Genomic DNA, 23,314 nt, shown 5'->3' with positions numbered 1-23,314 from the left:
GTTTAAGACCTGTAAAACTCATAACTAGAATTTCTGAAAAAGTAGTCTTTACTTAATGGGGGAAAGTTGCTGACTCTCCACCAAGCTGCTTTCCAGTGCATCTGTATTACTGTGTATGCATTAGAGAAATCATGGAGGCCCCAGCTGAGTATTTCTGGTGTGTCAGACTGCACAAAAACTTGGGACTAATGCTAAAATGTTAACAAAGATTTTCAATTAAATGATTATGTATAAAAGAAAAGAGGATCTCTTAGCTGTCCTCAATATAGAATGAAAAATATTCACTATACAACTGCTAATTTTTTAAGAGGAAGAGGCTGACTCCTCAGTAGTTTGATTGCCCAAAAAAGTAATGACAATTACAGCAATGTAGATTTTAATTCTTGAAGGTGTTATCTGTTGTTTCCATGGATCTAGACATCAAGTTTGGCAAAAGCCACATGAATAAACTGCTGCCTTAAGGAAGGCAAACTTCTTAAAAACCAAAAACAAATGCAGTTTATATAAAAAATACACACATTCCACTTCAGTATCCTTTTATTGAATTTTGCACAAGTCAGCTATGGAAAAAAATTTTTTTTTCACAAAATTAGTTCACTTGAGTGGTCTTTCTCAAATGTGACAAAATACAGAGGGGTTGTTTGGTACTAAGGGGTGTTTTTGTTGCTGCTAACCGAAGATGTGAGCCTGTCTCTCTGCCTTTCCTATATAAGATTAATCCAAAATAATTAATGTCTGCAGTAAAACACCAGGTTTCCGTCTTCACTCTGCCACCCTTTCTTGATTCTTACATGGAAGTTCTCTATTTGGGGTCAGCTGGTATTTGTGTTCATTAGGATGAAGGGCTGTTTTGAGGCTTCAGTCTGAGGATATTCACAGCACTGCAGCACTGAGCCCCTGAAGGCCTAGCAGCAAAGTTCCTTTGCAAATGTGTTGGTTTGAAAGACAGGTGTCTGCTAAGGAGGTCAGGAGCCTCCCTTCAAATGGAAAATGTAAACCCCTCCCTCCGAATTTTGAAATTAAGGGGTTGTCAGGCAAAGATGTGGGAATAGGAATAATAGTTCTTTATTAGTAAAATTAAATTACAAATGCAAAAAAACAAAAAACCAAAAAAGCCACTGCCAGAGTCGGGCCATACTGTAGCTGTTATGGGGTATAGCTACAATTCTATTTTGAAAGTTAGAAATGGAGTTCAAAAGCATTTTGTTTGGTTGGTTTAAATATGGAGATGAACAAAAGCCTTATCATTAATGGTATGTTACTAAAGAAATTTGAAGGTATTTAAGCAGATCTGGCAGCAGAAGACTAGGACTTAGAATCCCTTTTCCCTTTTTGTAATTTTTTGCAAGAATGGGAAGTTGTCCAATACAAAGTGGGGATAATTCTTCAGTAATTCTTGAAAAGCTTCAGAAACTGTAGCAGATTTTGTACATAAAGCTCTTTATAGCAGTTTTCATCTTCAAAATGTTGCAGGTGATCGTAAATATTCAGCTTAAGTATTTTCAGAAAAGTGGGTTTCACCATCATCAATTTCCCTGATAGTTGTTCCATAAGGATCTCACATGCATAATGCTAGTTTATCTTGCCATTTGATCTACATAATTTATTTTTTTTTCTTTTTTTTTTGTGGCACAGGAGTAATTCAAAACCATCTCCAGGTTCTGGTGTTTCATGGTGCAGGGATTTTAGTTTGGATTAGTGTGGGGTGTAGCTGGAAGCTGCTGCCCTCTCATGGCTAAATCAGGTCCAATTTGAGGCTGGTTTTATTGTCTATAAGCAAGCATCAATCATATGCATGCTCTGTAGCAAAAGGCTTTAAGAGGCACTCATTTGCATTTTAGATAAGGGAGGAATAAATCAATGTTTATGACCTAGATTTTGTCCTCTGAAATAAATTAACAAGAAGTGCTTTGTCATACTTAGGCATGCATCAATCCTTGGTATAGAAAACTCTGTATTTCAGCTAATGCTGAAAGTTGCTAAATGACTGTAGAACTCCAGACTTTTAATGGGGAAAAAAATTAAGGAAATAAGCCTTTGAATTAATATCTGAGTTGAAAAGCAATAAAATATTATTATCAAAAAAAGACATGTATTGCTCTTTGTTTCACTTGAATGGCTGATACGGAATGGCTTGTCCTTGACAATTGCAAAATATAATTTCTTCAGACAATTACTGCAGTTTTCCCATGGACTGCTGTTAAAAGGGTATTTTTATGCTGCTGGTTTTTTTTTTATGTCTGTAGTAATTGCTCAAGATTTTCTTAGGGAAACAGCAGGATTGTTTTTCACTTTTGAAAAAGAGAACATTTCAAAGGAAAATATAGAAAGCATATGGAAACAGTGTAGAACTTTAAAGGTTTAAAAACTTTCACCTATCCAGCATATAGACAAGTTCCAAGATTTGATCAAAACTTGAAATCAATTTTGCCAGTCCAGTAGGGTACTAGACTGGCAAACTGGTAAAAAGATGAAATATGGATTATATCAGCAAGAGCTAATCAGAGAGAAAGGATCCACTTTTGGCTGCTACAATGCATTGAGTCAGAATGATTGATTCTTGAACTGTTGCCTTGATTTTCTTGAGTGTTTTAAAATGGCATTCAAAGTATTATAAAGGGTGAGAGCTGGATAAACCCAACACACAGCAAACAACTCCCTATTGCCGTAATATTAACACTAATAAAAGAAAACTTGTGTTCCAGCATCATCTCCTACCAGACGCTGCCGAGGAACATGCCAAGCCATCGAGCTCAGGTGCTGCCCCGGTACCCAGAGGGGTACAGGACACTGCCAAGGAACAGCAAGACACGTCCAGAGAGCCTCTGCAGCGTGGCTCCCTACGACAGAGCCGTGGGACCCGCGAGCGCCGAGGACAAGCGGCGCTCCATGCGCGACGACACGATGTGGCAGCTCTACGAGTGGCAGCAGCGCCAGTTCTACAACAAGCAGACCACGCTCAGCAGGCACAGCACCCTGAGCAGCCCGAAAACCATGATCAACATCTCCGACCAGACCATGCACTCCATTCCCACGTCCCCCTCGCACGGCTCCATCGCGGGTTTCCAGGGGTACTCCCCGCAGCGGACGTACCGCTCGGAGGTGTCGTCGCCCGTGCAGAGGGGAGATGTGACCATCGACCGCAGGCACAGGACGCATCACACAAAGGTAAAAAAAGCTTCATTTAGTAGTTAAAACTCTCATCCACAGGGCTCTTCAGTAGAATGTATCTGTTCACTGGAAAACATGTTGTACTGGAGTACGTTTTACTATGATGGATGTTGCTTCATCACTGTTTCCGTGGAGAAAAGTTTGGTTTTAAAAAGGGCTGGAAAATCTAAGGGTAGCAAAAAATGTATTTTTAAAAAACACTAGAAATGAAAACTTGTCCTTATTTTACTGTTAATATGATAATATGTTTCCTCAAAAAAATAAGGAGTCAATAGGCAAATTATTCAGAATACCTTACGCGCGTACGGAACTTTTATGTTTTACTATGATGGATGTTGCTTCATCACTGTTTCCGTGGAGAAAAGTTTGGTTTTAAAAAGGGCTGGAAAATCTAAGGGTAGCAAAAAATGTATTTTTAAAAAACACTAGAAATGAAAACTTGTCCTTATTTTACTGTTAATATGATAATATGTTTCCTCAAAAAAATAAGGAGTCAATAGGCAAATTATTCAGAATACCTTAGGCGCGTACGGAACTCTGACTCCTTTCTAGCACCAAGAGGACTCAAAATCCCAGGTTTCTTTACAGATGCTGCTTTCTGTCCTTCAGCAACAAGTTTGGCTGCCTTGGGGCTCCAGCAGCGAATGGAGTGTATTGTTCCTTTTTATGCCTTTGAGCTCTTAGGGGGACCACTGAAGATCAGTCTAAATGCACACAACCTTAGTGCTTGACCACTGAGAGAGAGACATGAAGAATTGTGACCTTGGGTGCCATGTGTGCCACTCTGCTACATCCAGCATGCTTGTGTTACCATGGGTTCTAATGGAATGGAAATAAATAAAAATTACTCCTTCGGTTGGATGTAAAATGCTCCTGAGCATTTTTCTAAAAAATTTATACTTGGATGTCTTTTTAATACAGAGAAAAAAAAATCTATAACTACAACTTAAAGCAATTTAAACAACTTAGAGTTGATTATAAGGTATTGGATTTTAAAGTTTTTAGATCCCTATCACCAAAGGAGTAATTTTGCTTTGGTGTCCTTTATGTCTCAACTGCTCTGGAAATTTAGTAATCAATGCTTCTCAAATACCTGAGAAATATCACTAGGTCAGTGTTGCAGAGTGTGTATTACTTGTCCTGTCAGCCATGTTTTGCCTCCTGATGTTTTTGTTCATTGTTGAACACTTTATGCTAGTATTTAATTTACTATTTTGTATCTTTTATACAAACCTTCTGTTTCCCTTGAGTTTTCATGCTGTTTGGTTTGTGTTTAATTAGTTACACAACCAGCTTTTGCTGTTAACTTTAAAAACACCCCTGCCTTTAAGAGGTGGGTAATTAGAAGACTGATTATTTGAAATCAGTAGGGTAAATTTAACATCTAAACTCCATCTACATGGAGATCTTAAGTGTTTCAGTGGCTTCCAATGGTTGGCTTTTTGTTTTTAGATTCTCAAAATCCTGCTGAAACCCCTCTGTGACAGTGATTTGAAAATGCCACACTGTGTCTCTGCAGAGCTCAGTCCCATCTCTGCACATTAAGCACTGTCCCAAGTTGAGAGGTGGGATGGATTTTCCTCTCCAGGGCTGTATAGCCAATATTTGTCCTAAACAGTGCTGCACTTCTTCATAGATAGCCATCCAAACAGAAGGTTCTAGAATTTATCCAATACTCTAATTCTTCTATCATGAGAAGTTAAAGCAGTGTTGTTATAGGCTGGAGCATTTACCCACAAGAAGAGCAGTTTTTGTCTTCAATATATTTTTCTCCATGTGCTACAAGACTGTAATCTTATCATGCCAGGCTGAACTGTCACATTTGCAGAATTCCTGTTAGCATTTATTACCTTTTAAGCCGTTACATTTTTAAAACTTGTTCCCAAGTGATGAGTTAGAAATAATATCTGGAGAAGGACATAAAACAACTCAAATACTCTTTATTGTGTGCAAGACAGAAAGGAGACTAATGTCCACTTAGCTAAAATCAAATGGTTAGAGAAGAGGGCTGAACTTGCAAGAGCAGCCTCATGTGTTGGAACTGGAAAGATGAAGAAAGTCTTTTTACCCATTCAGCAATTTTATAGTAAAGTGGACACTTACTTTGGAGAAAAGGCTACTAAAGAAAGTTAAAGCCCCCCAGGAGGAGAGAGGGATGTTTCTGTGAGTGGTACTAGAGGTCTCTTCCAGCAGAGTCCAGGAGCCCAAGCCATGTGTGCATTTATCAAGCATCCTCCTCAAGCTGGGGCTGTGTGGCCACGTGCTCAGGAGAAGCTGCATTGTCTGCCTCAGTCAGGACACTCTGGCCGTTCTTAGCTAATGTCTACATTTATTTAACATACATTTAAGTGATAATGTACATTTAAGTGATAATCATCCACTTTGGGGAATATTACTTATATTGTTATATTGTTTGTGTTTTGCAAATAGAACTGTAGTGACAGTCTCTTGGTGTATTGTCAAAAATAAATGTGATTTGTGGGTAGACCTTGCTCATGGTCAGCACTGAAGGAGAACTGTTAACTACATGAAATATGAAATTTGGGGTATTTCTAGAATTTAGAGACAGACTACTTGAGTGACCTAGGCAGGAGATCAGCAGGGAGCATGACTGGCACAAATCATAGCAAATTTTCATGAGGGGGAAGCTGGCTTGACTTTTTGTGTTAGCATTTAAAGTTTCTGAGCCTTTAGAAATAACTGTGAGTAACACTGTGCTATTTTTTTTTTTTTTTTTGTGCAGCATGTCTTTGTGCCTGACAGAAGGTCGATGCCAGCAGGTCTGAGTTTACAGCCTGTTACTCCTCAGAGCCTCCAAGGCAAAACAGTGAGTTGGATTTTTATTTGGTTTTCTTAAGAATAATCCTTTAAGTATGAAGAGGCAACATTGAAATTTTATTCTAGTTAAAGCTTGCTTTAAATGTAACCTTTATTTAAATTATCAGGGGAAGAAGTACTCTGTAGTTCCACAGAATTCTAAGAATATCATGTAGCTGCTGAGTCAAGGTTTTCTTTGGGAAATGCAGATTTATTATTTTTTAATCATTGCTGATACGCTGCTGGAATTCCTGTGAGAGGGTAGACTACAGCACAGACCACTTATTTCTCAATTAATTATTTAGAAAATCCTAGAAGGAAAGTTTGGCTTTTTTTTAGAAATGTAAAAAATGTTTTATAAAAGGATGTCCTTTCTGACACTGTGCTGTGGTAGTTTCATTGAAGATATTTCATCAAAGTGCTGTTGGTGAATACTCTCCACTTTCCTAATTGAAACATGACTCTCAGCCAAAAAATTGCCCTAAATTTATGTCACTTCTTTACCAGTTTTTGTCTCCTTTTTTTGTCATCTCTCTGTCCATCCGAAAATACCGATTGAGAGAGTTATGAACTACGAAAACAGTTTTGGTTTTTTGTTTTTTTTTTTGGACCCTACTGTGGACAGCCTCGAGCCCTGTTTCCTGCACTTCCCAGCACAGATTTCTGGCACCTTCAGTGACTTTTGGGGTTGGCCTTTGGCAGCTGGAGCCTTCCAGACATTTCTTGGGGTTTGTGGCCCCCTCAGCTCTGCTGGGCTGATCTCCAGAGGGACAAGCAGGTCCAGGAAACCAACCAGAAATCCACAGCAGAACAGTGCAGGGCCAGGAGAGGAAACCTGTAGGAAACCCTGAGAAAAGTTGGTGTTATGGTTTTTGCAAAAGTCCCAAAACCTGCATCAAATGCACAGCACCTGCAGAAGCTTTATGAATGTCTAGAGAGGAATAGAAGTTCTGTTCTAAGCACTCCTCTGTGGAAAAAAGTTTGGTTTGGAGTGCCATGAAATAAGTTCTTCCCAATGCACTAAAATTGGGCTTTTTCAGAATGTACCACAAGGAGTTTTGATCTTCAGAAAGTGGATCATTGCTCCTTTTGCTTGAAGATGCTACTTTTTGTCCTCACATTCCTCAAAATGAGACTTCCTGTGCTTTGAGTGGGTGTTACTTTCCAGACTGAAAGCACTGTTGCCTGTTTTTGGAGAGAATTCCAAAATGCCTTGTATGGCAGTCTTCTTGCTCTCTGGAATTCAGTATTTTAAATCCAGGTGTTGAAGGAGAGCTGTAAGAAGGAAAACTGCCATTAGACAGTTTGGGTTTGGTGTTGGTTTTCCCTCAAAAGCAAATGGTTTTGCCAACTGAAGCCATGTGGAAATCCCTTGCTCCCTCTTGTGGGCTGAACTCACAGAAATGCTGGTGCCATGCTGCTTCTCAGGGATTTTTCCTCTTTATTCTGAGAGACTGGTACTCACTTTCAGCTTTTTTAGTGTGGGGTTCTCTGGAGCTCTTTACTTCTTTCCTTTGGGGAAGTTCTGTGCCTGTGGGAGAGGGCAAGCAGGGATTTAGGAGCTTTTTGTGTTTGGGCTTTGTTTAACTCACAGGGCTTGTGAGAAAATCCAAATGTTGGATGAATATTTCACCTCTTGTAAGGCTGACTTCTGGAGAAGTGTAAGAAACAGAAGCAAACAAGAACGTGACAAAAATACTTGTGATGTTCAGTGGCTTGTTTTCTTTGAAGTATTGCTAATAGAAATGGTTCAGGTGGAGTTTCCCAAACTGACCTAAGCTGATCAGTGTGGAATTACCTGACAAATACCCATTTGGGTTGGACTTTATTTCCATAATACATATAATCTATAATAAGTCTTAAATGCTATTCTTCATCCTTTCCTAAGGCTCCATTGTACAGCTTAGTCATAAAAGAAAGCAGTAAAATAATTGGAGACCTCAGACTTGTGAAAGGTGGGATGGAAAATTATTTTTGTCATGCTTGTGCAGATTTATTTTGTGAAAAGTGATTATTTCTGAGGTAGTTCAGTAAACATGGGATTGTCATCATTTTTTCCTCTCCGTTTTGACACATACATTTGCAGAATTCTTTTAAATAATTATCTGAAGAATTATTTTTAAAACTACATTTTCTTGAGGGTATGTTTTGATTCTTTTACCAAGTTCAGATGGCTGCCCACATGCAGGTAATGACATCCTAAGGGCTGGAATTGTCTCGCCCTGACTCAAGTCAATATCACCAATTTGATATGCATGTCAGGAAAATTGGAGGACTGCACAGCCTTTGCCCTGCAAAATCCTCAATTATTTTTGGCCTTAATACAGAATGTTTGACTTTTATGGCATTTGCTGGTTTGAGCAGTCGAAGGCTGACCCTTCATTTTATATTTGAAGTGTTCACCTGGGTGAAATGTTTTCTCTTGTGTTGTGTCACTGCCAGAGTTTCTGCACGGCACTCAGGAGGTGCACCTTACTTTAGTTTTTAGAAGCAAACCTTTTATGAGGTGTGCGTTGTTTTACTGAGGTGTTGTTTGGGGTACCAATTAACCTTTTCTCTGCTCTTTGGCTTCTCACACTGCACTCCTTCAGCCGGAGGAGCTGACTCTGCTGCTCATAAAGCTGAGACGGCAGCAGGCGGAGCTGAGTAGTATCCGGGAGCACACACTAGCACAGCTCATGCAGCTAAAGCTTGAGGCCAGCAGCCCAAAGGTCAGCCATCCAGCAATGTGTGTCCTGCTCCATCCTCACTAACCCACAGTCACTCATTAACCCAGGTTTGCTCTGTGCAAAATTCCCTGGCTCCTGTGCCAGTAGAATGGAGTGGCGTTAATCCTTCGTGTGCGTGGTGCGCTGCTATCAACCCTTTGAGGTTTTGGTTTTTGAAATAAGCAGAGTCAAAATTACCTGGGAATATTTTAAAGTTCTGGAGTTCTCGGCTAAACAGGCAAAAACATCATAAAGTCACCCCATGACATTCGGGTTTAAAATGAAATGGTTTTAATCTATCATTTCGTATTACAAACTAAATTAGTTGTGATGGATTGAGGTTAATCTGCTGTTTTTACAGCCTCCAATCAGATTCCATCTTACTTGTGATATGTCCACGAAAAGTAAGACATTTTAAAACATGGATTTATCAAAGGGTTCATAGTTGCCTGTGTAGTGGACATTGACGTGACTTACTGTGTTTTATGTGTAAACCAGTATGAAATGTGGTGGTTGATGGTCTGATTCATAGCAAACTTCCATCATTTCTGTTTCGGGCTCAAAACTTGTTAACAGTTCACTAAAAACAGCATTGTGTTTCTCCATAAAACAGAACTGTCTGTCACTGTCTAGTTTACATCCTTTCAAGCTCTTTTCATGCATTCTGCACCTTCTGTCCCTTTCCTTTTCCCCTCTGACTGCTGCCTACTAGAATGAGATTCTTTCACATCACCTTCAGAGGAATGCCATATATTTGGATCACCAGGTGGGATTTGCAATTTTCTTGTGCGTTTGTATTTCTTAATGCTTTTTGCCTGCTCCTGTCAAAGCTGGAAATATTTGGGGAGAAGGATTTTCAGTGCTTTTTGTGAAGTTGGATGGTGCCCACAGCATAGAATATCTCAATTGATCACAAATTTGAGCTCTTATGGGGAAAAAGAATCCCTCAATTTAAAGTCTGTCAGCAAACAGTAGCCAGTCACCAATTCATTTTTCTGTTCTAAATTATGTTCCTAATTTCCTTTTCATAATAACACTAACTGTAGCATTTTACCTTCTTTAACCAGTCCTAATATGTTTCCAAGCTCATATGACACACATGCAATGTATAAAAAATGAGTACTTTTAAGAATTTAGGTTTTTCAAATTAAAAAGAGTTAGATGTTTCTACATTAAATGAAGAGAAGAGGCAGTCAAACATGAAGAAATATTTTAAACAAATCACAGCATGTCTCCTTTTCTCATTTTTCTCAGTTCATTCTGAAGGATTTACATAAAAATAAGATTTTAATTCTTTCCAGTTTCTGGTATCTTATGGAGTGAGGGTTCAGTTCTTCACTGGGGTACAGGTCTTCACTAACTTAATTGACTGCCAAGTGAAGAATTGCAATACCTCTCTTTATGGCCTTGTTGCATGACCAAATGGGATTTCTACACCAGTTGTGTTTGAGTTTTGAAGTGGATTTTTTTTTTTTTGCTAGCAGTTATAAAAGACAGTCATAAGTGCTTAGAACTAAAATAAGCAACTGGATGACCACTGGTTAAAAAGATAAAAATCACTTTTTTGTAAGAATCTGGTTTTTATTGAAACCTGTGAGCCTTACACTTAAAACCAACTGTTAAATCTTTTATATTTGATATGTTCCTCTACTGGGGTTTCAGTGAATTTCTGAAAACCCCAGCTGTGCACAGAGACACACAACACACACTCTCACACGGGCTTGGTTGACTTTATTTTCCTATTGCCCCTTGAAAACAGGGTGGGAATTGTGACCAGTTCAGTTTGATGGCAATGCATTTCCAAACGTCTCTGTATTGTTTTATTTAAGGGGCTGCAGCAGGTCCAAAACAGTAGGGACACACTGCTTGCTAAATTAGACCAAAAATTTCATCCAACTCAAATATTTCCAGTCTATAATGTTTTGGAATAAGGGAGTGATTCTGTCTTCAGCAGTGCAATTCCTTGTCAAGAAAGGATAACTGTTGATGTGAAGTGTAAAATTGTTGCTATTGCTTGGGTAGCCAAACGTGTGAGTATGATGGGCAGGATTAAATGGGGGGAATTGTCTATGTACAAGATGCAAAATAGTAAAAATTATTTTCCTTTCACTTGCACCAGATAAAATTTAGAAATGTGATGTGGTAAGCATTAATTTAGGAAAGTGTGTAAGTCTTATAGTTGTGTCATATCAGAGAGGCAAGGAATCAGTACAGCTTAGAAATCAAGTCTAAAATCAATTACCTTAGTCACAAAATCATGGAAGAGCAGGTTGGAATACTCATTTCTCTTGTTTTATAATACTGTCATCTATCTCTAGGAAATAAATCCCCTTGAAAGTCTTTCTGCTTTGAGTACCACTGCTTCTAGGGGTGGTATCACATTTTTAGCTTTTCAATACTTCACCAAATATCAATTTCCCTTTATGTTAAAAGCATTGAAAAATCAAAATTTCTTTTAGTGTAATTGAGGCCTTTCCTCCTTGTTACCAGCATCTGTAACCAGCGTGCATAATCTCTTGCCCTCTCTGGATTTTAAATGTCCTGGGTACTTAAATTAGGTACTTCCACTTGTGTTTAATCTCTGTAAATAGTGTCAAAACTCACCTTCTCTGTAAGTGGTGTCAGATCTCACCTTCTTGGTCACAAAGAGCTCAGCACTGTACACAACAATAAATAGTAAATTTGTTACAAGGCTGCACAGGTGACTTTTCAGGCAGACTAAAATTCCTGTTGTAGGGAAGGTAACTTCTATTCTGCTGCAATAAACTGGCTGCTAATTAGGTGGTTTTCTTGTCAAGGATCGAGAATATTCAATCACCTTTTCTGAAATCACACTTGATTTTTGTACTGCTGTTTCCTTTGGCCACACTCAGAAATTCTCACCTTACACTTTCTGATGGTTTTGTATTATGCTTTCAGAATTTTTGTTGTTGTTGTTGGAGTTCAGAGAGGGGGGGGGGGCAAAAAAAGCCTGAAAAGACTTGGCACAAAGATACCCAGCCATATGATTTCTTCCATGTCTTAGGGCCAAATAAATGCTTGTCCAGAACCCTTTTCTTTTTAAACCACTCTGCTGGCTCAAGGTTTGCAGAGTTGGGAGAGAGATTCAGGTGCACTTTAGGAATTTTAGGAGTTCAGGGCATAGCTAGCAGCCCTAGGCCAGGATGATTTGTTTGCCATCGTGGGACGTTGAGTTCCATAGGATCTCAGTCTGCTGCATTATCAGATTTTAAAGAATCACTTCTTGTGTGCCACTAAGTGCAAGCCAGCTGTCTGCTTAATTTATTTGTACCCAGTAATTGCAAAAAGAGTACCAAAACATAACATAAGGTTGAGTTTTTTCCCCAAGTAAAAGCTAGACATGTTTTTTTCTCTTTTACAAATAGCCATGGCAGAAAGTCCCACTTGAACCTTTTTGTTCAAGAATTCCAGCACACCAGTCTTTTAGTACACTTCTGAATTTTATCTTGATAGTAAAACTTCCTTTTGGCTTAAAAATCAAAAAAGTGGTTGAAATCCTGATTAAAAAATGCATACAGATTGAATGTTCCTAATAAGATATTTGAGCATCACAGAAATATTTTTTTATTAATTTATCAGTTGGCTGTAGTTTGATTGCTTGTCTTTGGGCCTTATTGTTTCTTTCCTTATTGAGATCTCTCTTAGTATCACCACTCTCTGGAATGCACCCACTCTGGACAAAATTTTAACGTAGAAGGAGAACAACTTCTTGTTTCAGTTCTGCTTTTCTGTTTACATGTACTGGAGATGATGGACTAAATGCTAGGGGCTGCTTGTTTAGGGGTTTTTCCCTGCCTTGACAAACAGAGCATCATAAGTTTCTTAAGGTACCTTTTATTGGCTGAATAACTTACCAGCTGATCAGACTTTGCAATGGACAAAAAACAACAACAACAAAAAGTTCCTCTGTCTACAAGAAAAAATTGTTTACCATAAGATGAAAAAAATACTCCTCCAAATGTAAAAGTTAGATTCTTCCTAAATAATTTTGGGCAAGAAATATTAGAAGGAATCAAAAACTCGTTCTGTTGCATTTTCATCTATGGAAGAAAACCTTGCTATGCAAATTCATGGGGAGTGCATGTAAATACAAAGTAAAAGATCATAATTTCTCTTTCACGCACTTTGTGTAACCATACCTGAAGCAGGCATTGCTAAAGTTTCCAACAGGTCCTAAAGCTTCCAACAAAAATGGGAGACTTGTACATCAAATGACTTTTCAGTTTTCTTTTGGAGAAGGAAACCACCTGTTTTCATAATTTTCTTCTTATTGTTAGGAAAGTCTCCTTTTTAAAGACCAAAATCCCATACTTTTTTTCTGTGTTGCACACTTTTCTGAAATGCTAAATGTATGCAATGTGTCATAAAATACCTGATATTGACATTTGCATGCTTAGCAATAAATACTAATCATTATAGAAAATGTCTGGCCAGTTCCAGAATAGTTTCACTCCTGTGTGTGGGGGTGGATAAATGCAACAGGCAATGACTCAAAACTCCAAAGGATATAAATCAGTGCAGTATATAAAGGCATTTTGTGATACGTGGACATAAGTCTATTCACAGGCTGGGAATGCTTATATCTTTTTAATGTACACTGAGTTATTAAATCTATAATATAAAAGGTTTTCTGATAAAGGTTTGAGTGTTCCTGCTGCAAAATCCAATAATCCTTTTCATTTCAATACCACACAAAGCCAAACTTGTTTTAAGCTTTTTTATTTTTAACAAGGGAGAGTGTTGGTGAACAAATATTACATTGGTGTTGAGCATTTACGTTACTTTTGATATATTTATTTGATATTATTAAACTTTTCAGATGTTGGTATTACTGAATAATGGAATATATAAAAAGCATGGGTTAAAATGTGATCTACTGCATTATTAGAAAGAATTAAAGTAGAGGCTATATTTTACAGTGTCGTCTTTCAAATCTAGCCATGCTGTAAACTGATGTTTGCTGTATGCTCCTCCTGATTTGAAATAGATGAAAGAGAATGAACCTTTAATCACCATGGTTCACACTATGATTGAGAACTCGGCGCTAAGACCGCAACTGTACCATCAAGTAAGGTCTTGGAGAGTGAATGAAATTGCTTTATCATCTGCCAGAGTTTTCCTTAGTGACAGTTTTGGTTGTCCCTCAGATTTATTCATGACATCGGTGTTTCTCTCCTTTGCTTTGGAAACCCACAAGTCATCCATGCTTCCCGAAGCGCTGCAGTATCGTTGGCATGGCTTCCGCTGCCTTTTCGTTGTTTACTATTCAGTGTACACTTTGGAATAACTTCTCTCTGTCTAGACAATTTAATTAGCTGGTGCTTTATGCAGGTGTCCAGTAAAATTCATGAAACTTCCAGTGAGCTTCCAACATTTGTCTTAGCATGATTCTCTGCAATTAGTGTTCAAAGGTGCTTCTTTCTTTTGACCACTACAAAAGCATGTGAGCGGTGTTTACCTGGTCATTTCTGGCAATTTTGTTTCGTTCTAGGAAGTGGATTTACAAGTTTTTGTTTGCACCTACCGAGCCTTTAGCCACTGAAGAAAGAAAGGATCAAAATTACTTTGATCTGGGGCCTGTAAATCCAAAAGGCAGTGTCTGTTCATAAAGTCACAGCAGACTTTACTGTGCACTCTTACAGAGTTATCTGGTGCTGGTTGGCAATGGTAAGATGGAAGAAGAATCAGAAATGTGAATGGAAATATTGTCTGGGAGTTGAGACCTGCACTAACTTATGAGCATGGCCAATCCCTCTCCCTTGGCACCACAGTCTCTTGTGGGTGCTGGGCTGGACTGAGCAGCCCCTGTCATGTCAGGGGGTGTTTGAGAAGTTTCTTGCCTCACACAGTGAAGGTGTTGTTCTCACGAGGGAATATCTGGCCAGTTCCCTTGCATTTCCATTTTTGCCCTTGTGAGCCAAAATTATGCATAAAGGTTGCACAGTTTGAAGAAAAGGAGATGTTCTGCCATGTAAAACAGATGTTTATTACTGCCATGTTTCTAAAAAAATGCTGCAGCTTAATCCAATATTTCATTTTTTTTTAAAGTCAACTCCACATCGTAAGTTCGCTTCCGATCCAGAAACTCTGCCAAGAAAAATCTCAGCTTTCCAAAGGAAGCTGGGATATGAGTGACTGATTTCATGACCATCCAATTTGTGCTCCTGCATGCAAAACAGGAGCTTTAATTTGGAACCTGGAGGAACTGTTTGGAGGGAATGAGAGAAGTAACGTGCCCTGGAGCTCTAAATGAAATTTTAGGGGTTTGTTGTGATTTTTTTTTAAGGAGCCTGACTGCTAGAATTTTTTTAAAGCAAGTCAGTTTTGTGATAGAGTATGTAAGACAAATAAATGAAATCAAATAAATCCGAGGTGTTTTAGATATGTCAGGGGAAACTAGCCCAAGCTTCCAATATTAAATAGACGTATTTGAGGTGTAGCTGTGCCTGGGCTGAGGTGCTGCTGCCTTTGGGGATACCAATGAATTCCCCAGTGCTGCCCTGGCCAAGCTCTGCTGCCAGCTGCAGTGTCTGCCTTCACCTTGCAGGCACATCTGACACTGAATAAAAACACCTTTTTTGGCATTCTTGTCAGAAAAGCAGAGACTCTAACAGGTCCTGAGGACTGAATAACCTGTTGCCACTGGAGATGTGGTCTCTGCAGGTCAGAGTATTTGTGACATGCAGAAGCTGCCTTAGCTGAGGAGTCACAACATCTTCTGCTTCCATGGATAAAGTTTCCTGTGTGAGGTGTTGCATTCACTGACTTTCTGGAGAGGCTAAAAATACACTCAAAATTTCACTGCCTAAATAATCTTCTAAACTTTTGTAATGCAAAACTAACCCATTTAAAATTCTGGCAACTTTATTTAAAGTCTAAACAACATATAATTTCTTATTCAAATGAAATAAATTGGTTTAACAGTCATCTTTCCTGCTGCAGTTTTAAAGACATGCAAATAATTGGGAGAAGCCTCTGTGCAAGTGACTGAAACTTGTTTTGTTGTCAGGGTGCTAAAATAGTTTGTGATGACTGCAACCATTCCTGTGGATAAAGAAAAGGATCTTTCTCAGCTTCAGTTTATTCAATTCAGTTTTAAGTCTGAGCTCATTTAGAGTTAAGCAAACGAAAGCAAGAAAAGTTTGTATTTAATTTGTCTTGCTTCCTATTTGTAATGATTAATGGTCCTTTAGTAAAACAGCAAAAACCTCTACTAATTCAAATGTGTTATTTATAAGGCACTTTTGCTTGTGATTTGTTACATCTTCAGAGTTATTTAAATCACTTGACTTACATCATTCTGCTCTGCAGACTGTGCTATAAATTCACAAGTACAGGCCATGGAAATTATTCCATATGTAGAGACAAGAAAAAAAAAAGAGTTTTTACAGACTAGACCCATTTCTGCCTTGGTTTGGGGTCTTTTGCTTCTTTCTAAATACTAGATGAGGAATGTTAATCTTGTTCTCCAGTCTTTTTATCTAAAGCAGTACAGGCTGACTTTAAAAAGCAAAATTTTCCTCAATACCTCTTACATATGTGTGAGTTCCCTTAAGGAGGAAAAATTAAAATCTGAGTGCAACAAGCTAACATCCAGGCCTTGCCATGGAGAATTGTTCTTAATACATTAAAACCACAGAAAAATTGCCCTTAAGTTTTTTTGTTCCTGTAAGGATAGGGAGGTTTTGCTTATGGCTTGTTATTAGTGTTACAGGAGCTGCATACATTTAAATTGCTATACATGTTAGATTTTGAGATGTTTCAGGTTGTGTTATGAATACAAGGTGATGGTGTTCAAGCTAAAAATCTTTTCAATTTCTGTTTGAAGTGGTTTAGGTCACAGAATTCAAAATTAGAGGAGAACCTTGCTTAATGGGGCTAAATGCCCCTTTTCCCTGCTTCCCGATAGCAAGAAGTATTTCAAAAAGCAAGACGTGAACAAAAGAGCCTTTTGGAAGTCTTGATTTTAATGTTGTGCTCAACAGCAAAATGTCCTAGGTTGTCCTGTGTTAATTTCCTAAGTGCAGCATCCTGCAGAGGTGCATAGCATGCTTTTGGGAGTGTGAAACATCCTCCAAGATACTCATTGATTCAAAACAGTTGGTGGAATCTGAAAATAGCTTACAAAGTCATGAAATAATGCTGTCACTTCAATGTTTTTAATATCACAACCAGTTGTGTCCCAGGGTGTCCAGCACAGGCATCTCTCCCTTTCTGGGAATCATCTGGTGCTGGTGTGTGACAGAGGTGGGGACTGTACAGATGATGACAAATGTTTCCTGAGCTAAGAGGGAGGTTCAGTCAGGGCCATTTTGCTTTTTCACACACAAGATAACACATCTGGCCAAACTCTGCGTGTGCAGCTTCCCTTCGAAAAATGGCAAGTTCTATTGATAGCTCTCAGGGTGCTGCTCCCTCAGGACCGGGAGGTTTTTGGTGTTAAGAGGGATGGATTTGGTGTGTTTGGAGAGGCAGATGTCGAGGCAGAGGGAGGCCAGCAGCAGCTCCTGTCACAGGTTCAGTAGATGGCACTCTTGCTCTGGAGTTCCTGCCCTGGAGGAGCGATTTGGCAAGAAAGCCTTTGGTGGAACGTGACACGAAGTACATTTTGATAACTTGGTCGCTGGAGCTCTTCTAATGCGTTTTCCAGGGTTGTGAGGCTGTTGTTTTCCAGGGATTTGAGGCTGTTGACCTTGCCTGAGATGTGTAATCCTGTTCTGTGTAGCATCCCGCGCCTCTCGCCCCAGCACATTTACTGGTGGGCTCTGAGAAGCAGAGCTGCTGCTTTGGCAGGGATGGATTAAGTTTTTCATTTTATTTGGGGCGTTTTTGTGCTGAACCTGGGCGAAGTGGTGCAGTGGAAATGCTAGAATGAGGTGGCTCTCCAGCAGTGCCTGTGGAGTGGAGCTGGTGCTGCTGACCCAAGCAAGAAGTCAGCAGCAGTTTGAAAAGTGTGATAGGATTTGAATAAAAAGAATTAGCACAGTTCTTTGAAAAACTGTTTTCCTTGTCGGAGTACTTAAAATGTATTCCTTTCAGAAGTACACAGGGGTAGGGATGCTGAATTGGCAGACTGTTTTAAGCTCGGCTGTAATTGAGGTTGAGATGACAAAAAAATAAATGTCTTTCTTTTTAAAAAAGTATGAAAAGTACTGGCTTGAAAAAGCAATGTATTTTTCCAGCCAAGCCACACAAAATGCTGAGCAGTGACTTGGAAAGGTGTATTTATCTAATAGGGGATAATCTTCCTTCTGTAAAATCTTCCTGTTGTGAAATATAAGTAGGTTTCCTCTGTAAGTTAAAGACATTTGGCCATGTTTATGAGTTTTATTTAAATATTTCCATTCCTCATTTTTCTCTCATTGTGATCAAATCAACAGTAAAACAACACAACTCTACAATAGTGGGAGTTCAAATAGCTATCTTAATTTGTGTGACATTCACGAGGTGCAAAAGTGCTGTGGCTTTTTTCATAGTCCAACATTCATTTTCATGAAATCTCCATTTCAAAGAAAGTTGCTCTGTGTTTTTAATACACTATTCATGCTTCTAAATTGTCACCAGGTACATTTGCATGAGGTATGTGGACATAATATTGTGAAATGAAACACTTCAGTGTGTTGAAGATTTATTTTATGTTTGGAATGCTTGTCTCATGAACCCTCCCCTAGTCCTTTTATTTATAAGTGTCCCTTAACATGGACTTGTGTCTCAGTAGTCTTCCTTGTACTATGAAGTCACAATTACCTAATTCTGACAGACGCATGGAAGGAAAGCATCTCTGTTGGGACTCTGTACACACAATTTTTTTAAAATTAAATAGAATATGGAGATTGATAGTGTTGTGTCCTTACTTGCTGTATAGGATATTAAGTAGTTACTGTGTGTGACAGTTCACTCTAAAGTGGGGAGCTGCCTTTTCTCTTGTAAAATATTTTAAAATCTTATTCCTGGTCAGTAACAGATTGAAAAAGTTAAGAACTTTATGTGAGGAGCTGTATGAAAGAAGTGTGAGGTACTTTGCATCCTGACTAGCACAAGGAGACAATATTGCCTAAGATAAAATAGAAGAGCTTCCATTTTTGGCATTTCTGATGATGCTCTGTTGGAGGGGAGGAGATCCTATGAAAAGTAGGAAATTCATATGAAAAATCCATATGAAAAGTGGTAGCACCTATTGGACGTATCTCTAACAAAATATTTACATACCTGTTGTAAATTTGGGTCGTTCTGCTCTGTTTTTGGCTTCACCTCAGATCACCCTGCTTGTGAAACCCCTGACCTTAGTGGGCCTAGAATGGTGAATTCAGACTAGAAAGAGCCCCTCTGTTAAGAATTCATATGACAAAACTTACTATTATTATTTAATAGTATAATAAATAATAATTTAAATCATTATTTAGCTGTACTCTGGCAATTTCATCTTCCTCCATAATCCATGTTTGATTGAGTTGTACATCTTTGAAACTGCAGTTTGCATTACAAACTGTTAATTTACTGCAGCTCTCCTGACAGTCTGCCTGACATTCCTTTTAGTTACCCTCATTAATGTATTTTGGCTAAATATGTACTGTTCAATGTGGCAGGTTTACCTTTCAAGCAAAAGCCGATTTCTGTGTTAAAACTCTTAAGCTGAACAGTAGTTTTCATTTTCACATTCCAACTAAGTTGTTTTATGGCAATATTATTCTTCCTTATAGTTAACACAAGAAGAATGTAGGGGTACACTATACAAATATAGAACTGAAGAGCTGGACATTGATGTAAGTCATTTGTATTCCTTCTTCCTTGTAAATGTTGGTATTTGTGTCTTTCTTTTGATAATAATTTTCCTCTTGGCTTTTGTGTTTGAAACTCACTTCAGGGTTTGTAACCCCACGTGATTGCCCACAGAAATTCTGTCATGATATAGAGGGACATGTCTCTGTAATAAGCTTCTAACTTGCAGGAAATATTACATTTTAGGCTGAAATTTTAACTATTTGATACAATCACCTGAGAAACCACGAGACAGACTGTGAATGTATAAAATTGCCTTTGTAACACTAAGCAATATGGAAATTAAAATGGAATCTAATACCTACTATTAAGTTGTAAAAATTTAGCTGTAGAATCATAGAATCATAAATTATAGAATCATAAATTACATGTTTTGAGCCATGCTGCTTCAAGTTATAATAGCACTTCATAGTTTCTTAAGAGGGTTTCTTAAGTAATTTGAAAATGTAAGACTGATCCCTACATAATTTTAGAATGCATAATTTTAGAACTTTATTTTAATAACATTTTCTGTAGATTTGTGCAATGATTTGATCAACTTAGATTTTGATTACAGAAGATGCAAATAACAAAATGCTAATTGTGGTAATTTTCTGTTCTACCCTAGGCTAAGCTTAGCCGTTTATGTGAGCAGGATAAAGTTGTGCAAGCACTGGAGGAGAAGCTTCAACAGCTACACAAGGAGAAAGTAGGGCAATTGTATTTATTACCTAAAGTGGATGTTATTTTACATGCTTATTATCAGAACACTGATAGCTGAAATAAAACGAAAATCAGCCCAATGATGCAGCGCATTAAAAATAATTCTTTTTATTACAATAGTACACGCTTGAGCAAGCTCTGCTATCAGCAAGCCAGGAGATAGAGATGAATGCAGATAACCCAGCAGCCATACAGAATGTAGTGCTACAGAGAGATGACCTGCAGAATGGGCTGCTCAGCACGTGTCGGGAGGTGTCCCGAGCCACTGCAGTAAGTACCACCTTCTATCCAGCAAAACTTCATCAGCTGTGAGATTATTATGTTCATATTCCTAATTGAATTGGTTTTTATTAACTGCATCCCAGCAAAACCTCAGTTGTCTTCTACTTGCTTGTGTTTTTGGCAAAGGTGGATGTAAGGTTATCTTTTCACTGCATTCATTGAGTGGTCTTTCTCTAACTGTATGTTTTTTTGGCCAGGAATGGATGCATACCATACTTGCTTGTGTTTTTGGCAAAGGTGGATGTAAGGTTATCTTTTCACTGCATTCATTGAGTGGTCTTTCTCTAACTGTATTTTTTTTTTTTGACCAGGAATGGATGCATACTGTCTTAATAGGTGTGGTAATTATCATTTGAAGTATGAGAAATTGATAATAGAATTGATAACAATTTCTTTGGTATCAAGAAATTGATAACAGAAGTATATAACAAATAATGCAAATAAGCTATTTCATGTGAAGCATAAATTGTATCTGACTTATTTTAAGCAAAAGCAGCTGCAGGACTGCCATAGTCTCTCTCTAGTGGGCTATTACATTTTAAAAGATCTTTTAAATTCCTTACTTCCAAAAGTTTGTTTTTTTAATAAAAAGGGATAGGGAGGAAATTGCTGTTTACTGTCCTTTTCTGCTTTGTGATGACAATGAATCATTTTTGCCTACTTACAGATATTTCCAAAAAGGTGTCAGATTCCAGGGGGTGGCTGTGGTAAAAACTGACATGATGTCAGCCCTGAAATTCTGCTTGTAGTCTCGGTGTTGGACTGCCTTGAAGCAGGAATTGGTTGGACACAGCAAAGGGAACCAGGGGAAAGGAAATCCTCCAGACACACTTTCCCTCATTAACTTTTCAATTTATTCTAAATTAATAAATTGCTTGATGTAGGCTGCAGAAGTGAGACAGTGGGGCTGACCTCAAAGAAGAATAATTTTTTTTTCACCTTTTCCTTGTGGTGTTTGCAGCTGCAATGTGCAGAGCAGTGGTGTGTTGGCAGCCTTGCAGGCAGGGCTGGATGAGCTGCATTTCCCCTGCATAATGCACTGCCTGTGCACACACATGCTGTGCACTCACACATGTGTATTCTGGGTGATAAAAGAGACAAATTTGCATCCATTTTTGTGGCTTTTCTGCCTCACTGGAAAGACAGCTTAAGATCCACATGCCTGCTGACTATAAAGGCATTTTCTGAAGAATTTGCTCTTGCCTATCTTTTTTTTAGTGCTGTTGGCTTGAATTTTCAAAATGCTGTTTGCTTGAATTTCATTCAGTATCATTAGAAAATCAAAAAGCTGTTTAGACATTGCATTCTCTAAATTATGTATCTGTTTATTTATTGCTGGTATCTATTTATGTGTTACTTCCTGAAGTTTCATGCCACTGGAAAAAGAAAAAAAAAATACTTTTTTTTTCTTAATTGAACATTGAACATGCATCAGTAATTCTTGACATTTGTTACATACTTAGGAACTGGAAAGAGCTTGGAGAGAATATGACAAATTGGAGTATGATGTAACTGTAACAAGGAACCACATGCAGGATCAGCTCGATCGGCTTGGAGAAATTCAGGTGTGGCAGAGATCTTAAAGTACATTCAATTTACTTGCATTTCCTGTGAGTTTTGAAACGATACAAATGAAAAAAGGGGGACAAATGGTGAAGTAACTTACAAACTTTTAACTTATTTTTTTCTACCTTGTAAGTTGTGAAGAAGTCTTCAGGTTTTCCTTTTTTTCCACATTTTAACACTGCTATGCCTTTGTCTGGAAGCTTCCTTTTTTGTTTCAGTGAGCAGGTTTGAAATGGGGTGGTTTTCTCACACCTTAGTTGCTCTGACAGTCATAACACACCTTCACACAAACCCTTCCATTTATCTAAATATTTTAAAATTAAAATCATTTTATCAAAAGAAACTATTATAGGAAATGCTGTAGGTGTTGCTTCAGGACTTACAAACCAAGAGTTCTGCTGTATTTTAGCAGTCAGGAGTTGGTGCTGGATTCCTCAGGAGGGCTCTCAGTGGCACACTCACAGAGACAAGGACATGCAGGTGTGCACAGATGTTCTGGGATGGGCACGTGGGTGTGCTCTGCACTGCAGGATCTTTGCTCCAGGGGTTGATTTTCTGTACAGTTACAAAAGAGATTACAAAGAAGCCCAAAATGTGGAAAACTTTCATTGATTGGTGCACAGTGTGCATGTAAATACATTTATATGCAAACACTGTGTTCACCTCCACTTGTTTTGGGGTAGGAAGTGATGGTTCTTTTTCCATGGCTCTGTGTGGGTCTCCTGTGCCAAGTCTGCATTTCTTTGGACACCATAGATGAAATTCTGTTCTTGAAGTGAAGTTTAAATTAGCAGATTGCTCTCAAATTGACTGAGGCATTATGAAATTAGTCAGTCTTTTACTTTTTGTTCCAGACAATATTCAAATGCTTTAAGGGAGAGGGTCTCCTCTCCCTTAAAGAGAGAGGATAAATAGAAATGCAGTGCATTTTTATTTTCCTTAATTTTATTTTTCTTTCACTGTGAAATGGATATGCAGTGTAGTCTGAAGAGAGAGAAAGGTTTTCCCTTTTTTTTTCCACTTGCAATGTGTTCTGATGTGGTGGCCATGTATGCTGTTTGTTTGCTGACAGACTGAATCAGCAGGGATACAGCGTGCTCAGATTCAGAAGGAGCTCTGGAGAATTCAGGATGTCATGGAGGGTTTACTTAAACATAAACAGCAGAGAAGCTCTTCTGAGGCAGGTAAGCAATAGGGAATTAAATTGGATCGTGTAATTTTTTTAAATAACAGCTCCATTGTGGCTTTTGGGTGTTTGAAAAAATGGC

At 38.4% G+C, this 23,314-nt stretch overlaps 1 protein-coding gene across 21 annotated transcripts in view; it reads left to right on the top strand.

The window, feature by feature from the left end:
• The window catches only part of PLEKHA5 (pleckstrin homology domain containing A5), a 159,759-nt gene that overhangs the window by 117,178 nt on the left and 19,267 nt on the right, over positions 1–23,314 (top strand). For 9 of the 21 annotated variants that reach the window (XR_005627351.1, XM_039708019.1, XM_039708033.1 and 6 more), the window contains 10 exons: positions 2,706–3,168; positions 5,915–5,998; positions 8,580–8,699; positions 9,409–9,462; positions 13,705–13,785; positions 19,418–19,480; positions 20,104–20,184; positions 20,319–20,468; positions 21,944–22,045; positions 23,119–23,230. Coding sequence is in view for 20 of the 21 variants with exons in the window: in XM_039708019.1 (XP_039563953.1) it covers positions 2,706–3,168; positions 5,915–5,998; positions 8,580–8,699; positions 9,409–9,462; positions 13,705–13,785; positions 19,418–19,480; positions 20,104–20,184; positions 20,319–20,468; positions 21,944–22,045; positions 23,119–23,230 (1,310 nt within the window). In the remaining variant the exon portion in view is untranslated. Of the gene's footprint in view, positions 1–2,705; positions 3,169–5,914; positions 5,999–8,579; positions 8,700–9,408; positions 9,463–13,636; positions 13,841–19,417; positions 19,481–20,103; positions 20,185–20,318; positions 20,469–21,943; positions 22,046–23,118; positions 23,231–23,314 lie in introns of those variants that run through there. The other 12 variants (XM_039708021.1, XM_039708036.1, XM_039708016.1 and 9 more) reach the window with 4 other exon arrangements.

Source organism: Passer montanus, unplaced genomic scaffold, assembly GCF_014805655.1.
Source record: "Passer montanus isolate IOZ18808 unplaced genomic scaffold, ASM1480565v1 scaffold20, whole genome shotgun sequence".
NCBI classification, from domain to species: Eukaryota; Metazoa; Chordata; class Aves; order Passeriformes; family Passeridae; genus Passer; species Passer montanus.
This window is presented reverse-complemented; position numbering and strand designations above follow the sequence as displayed.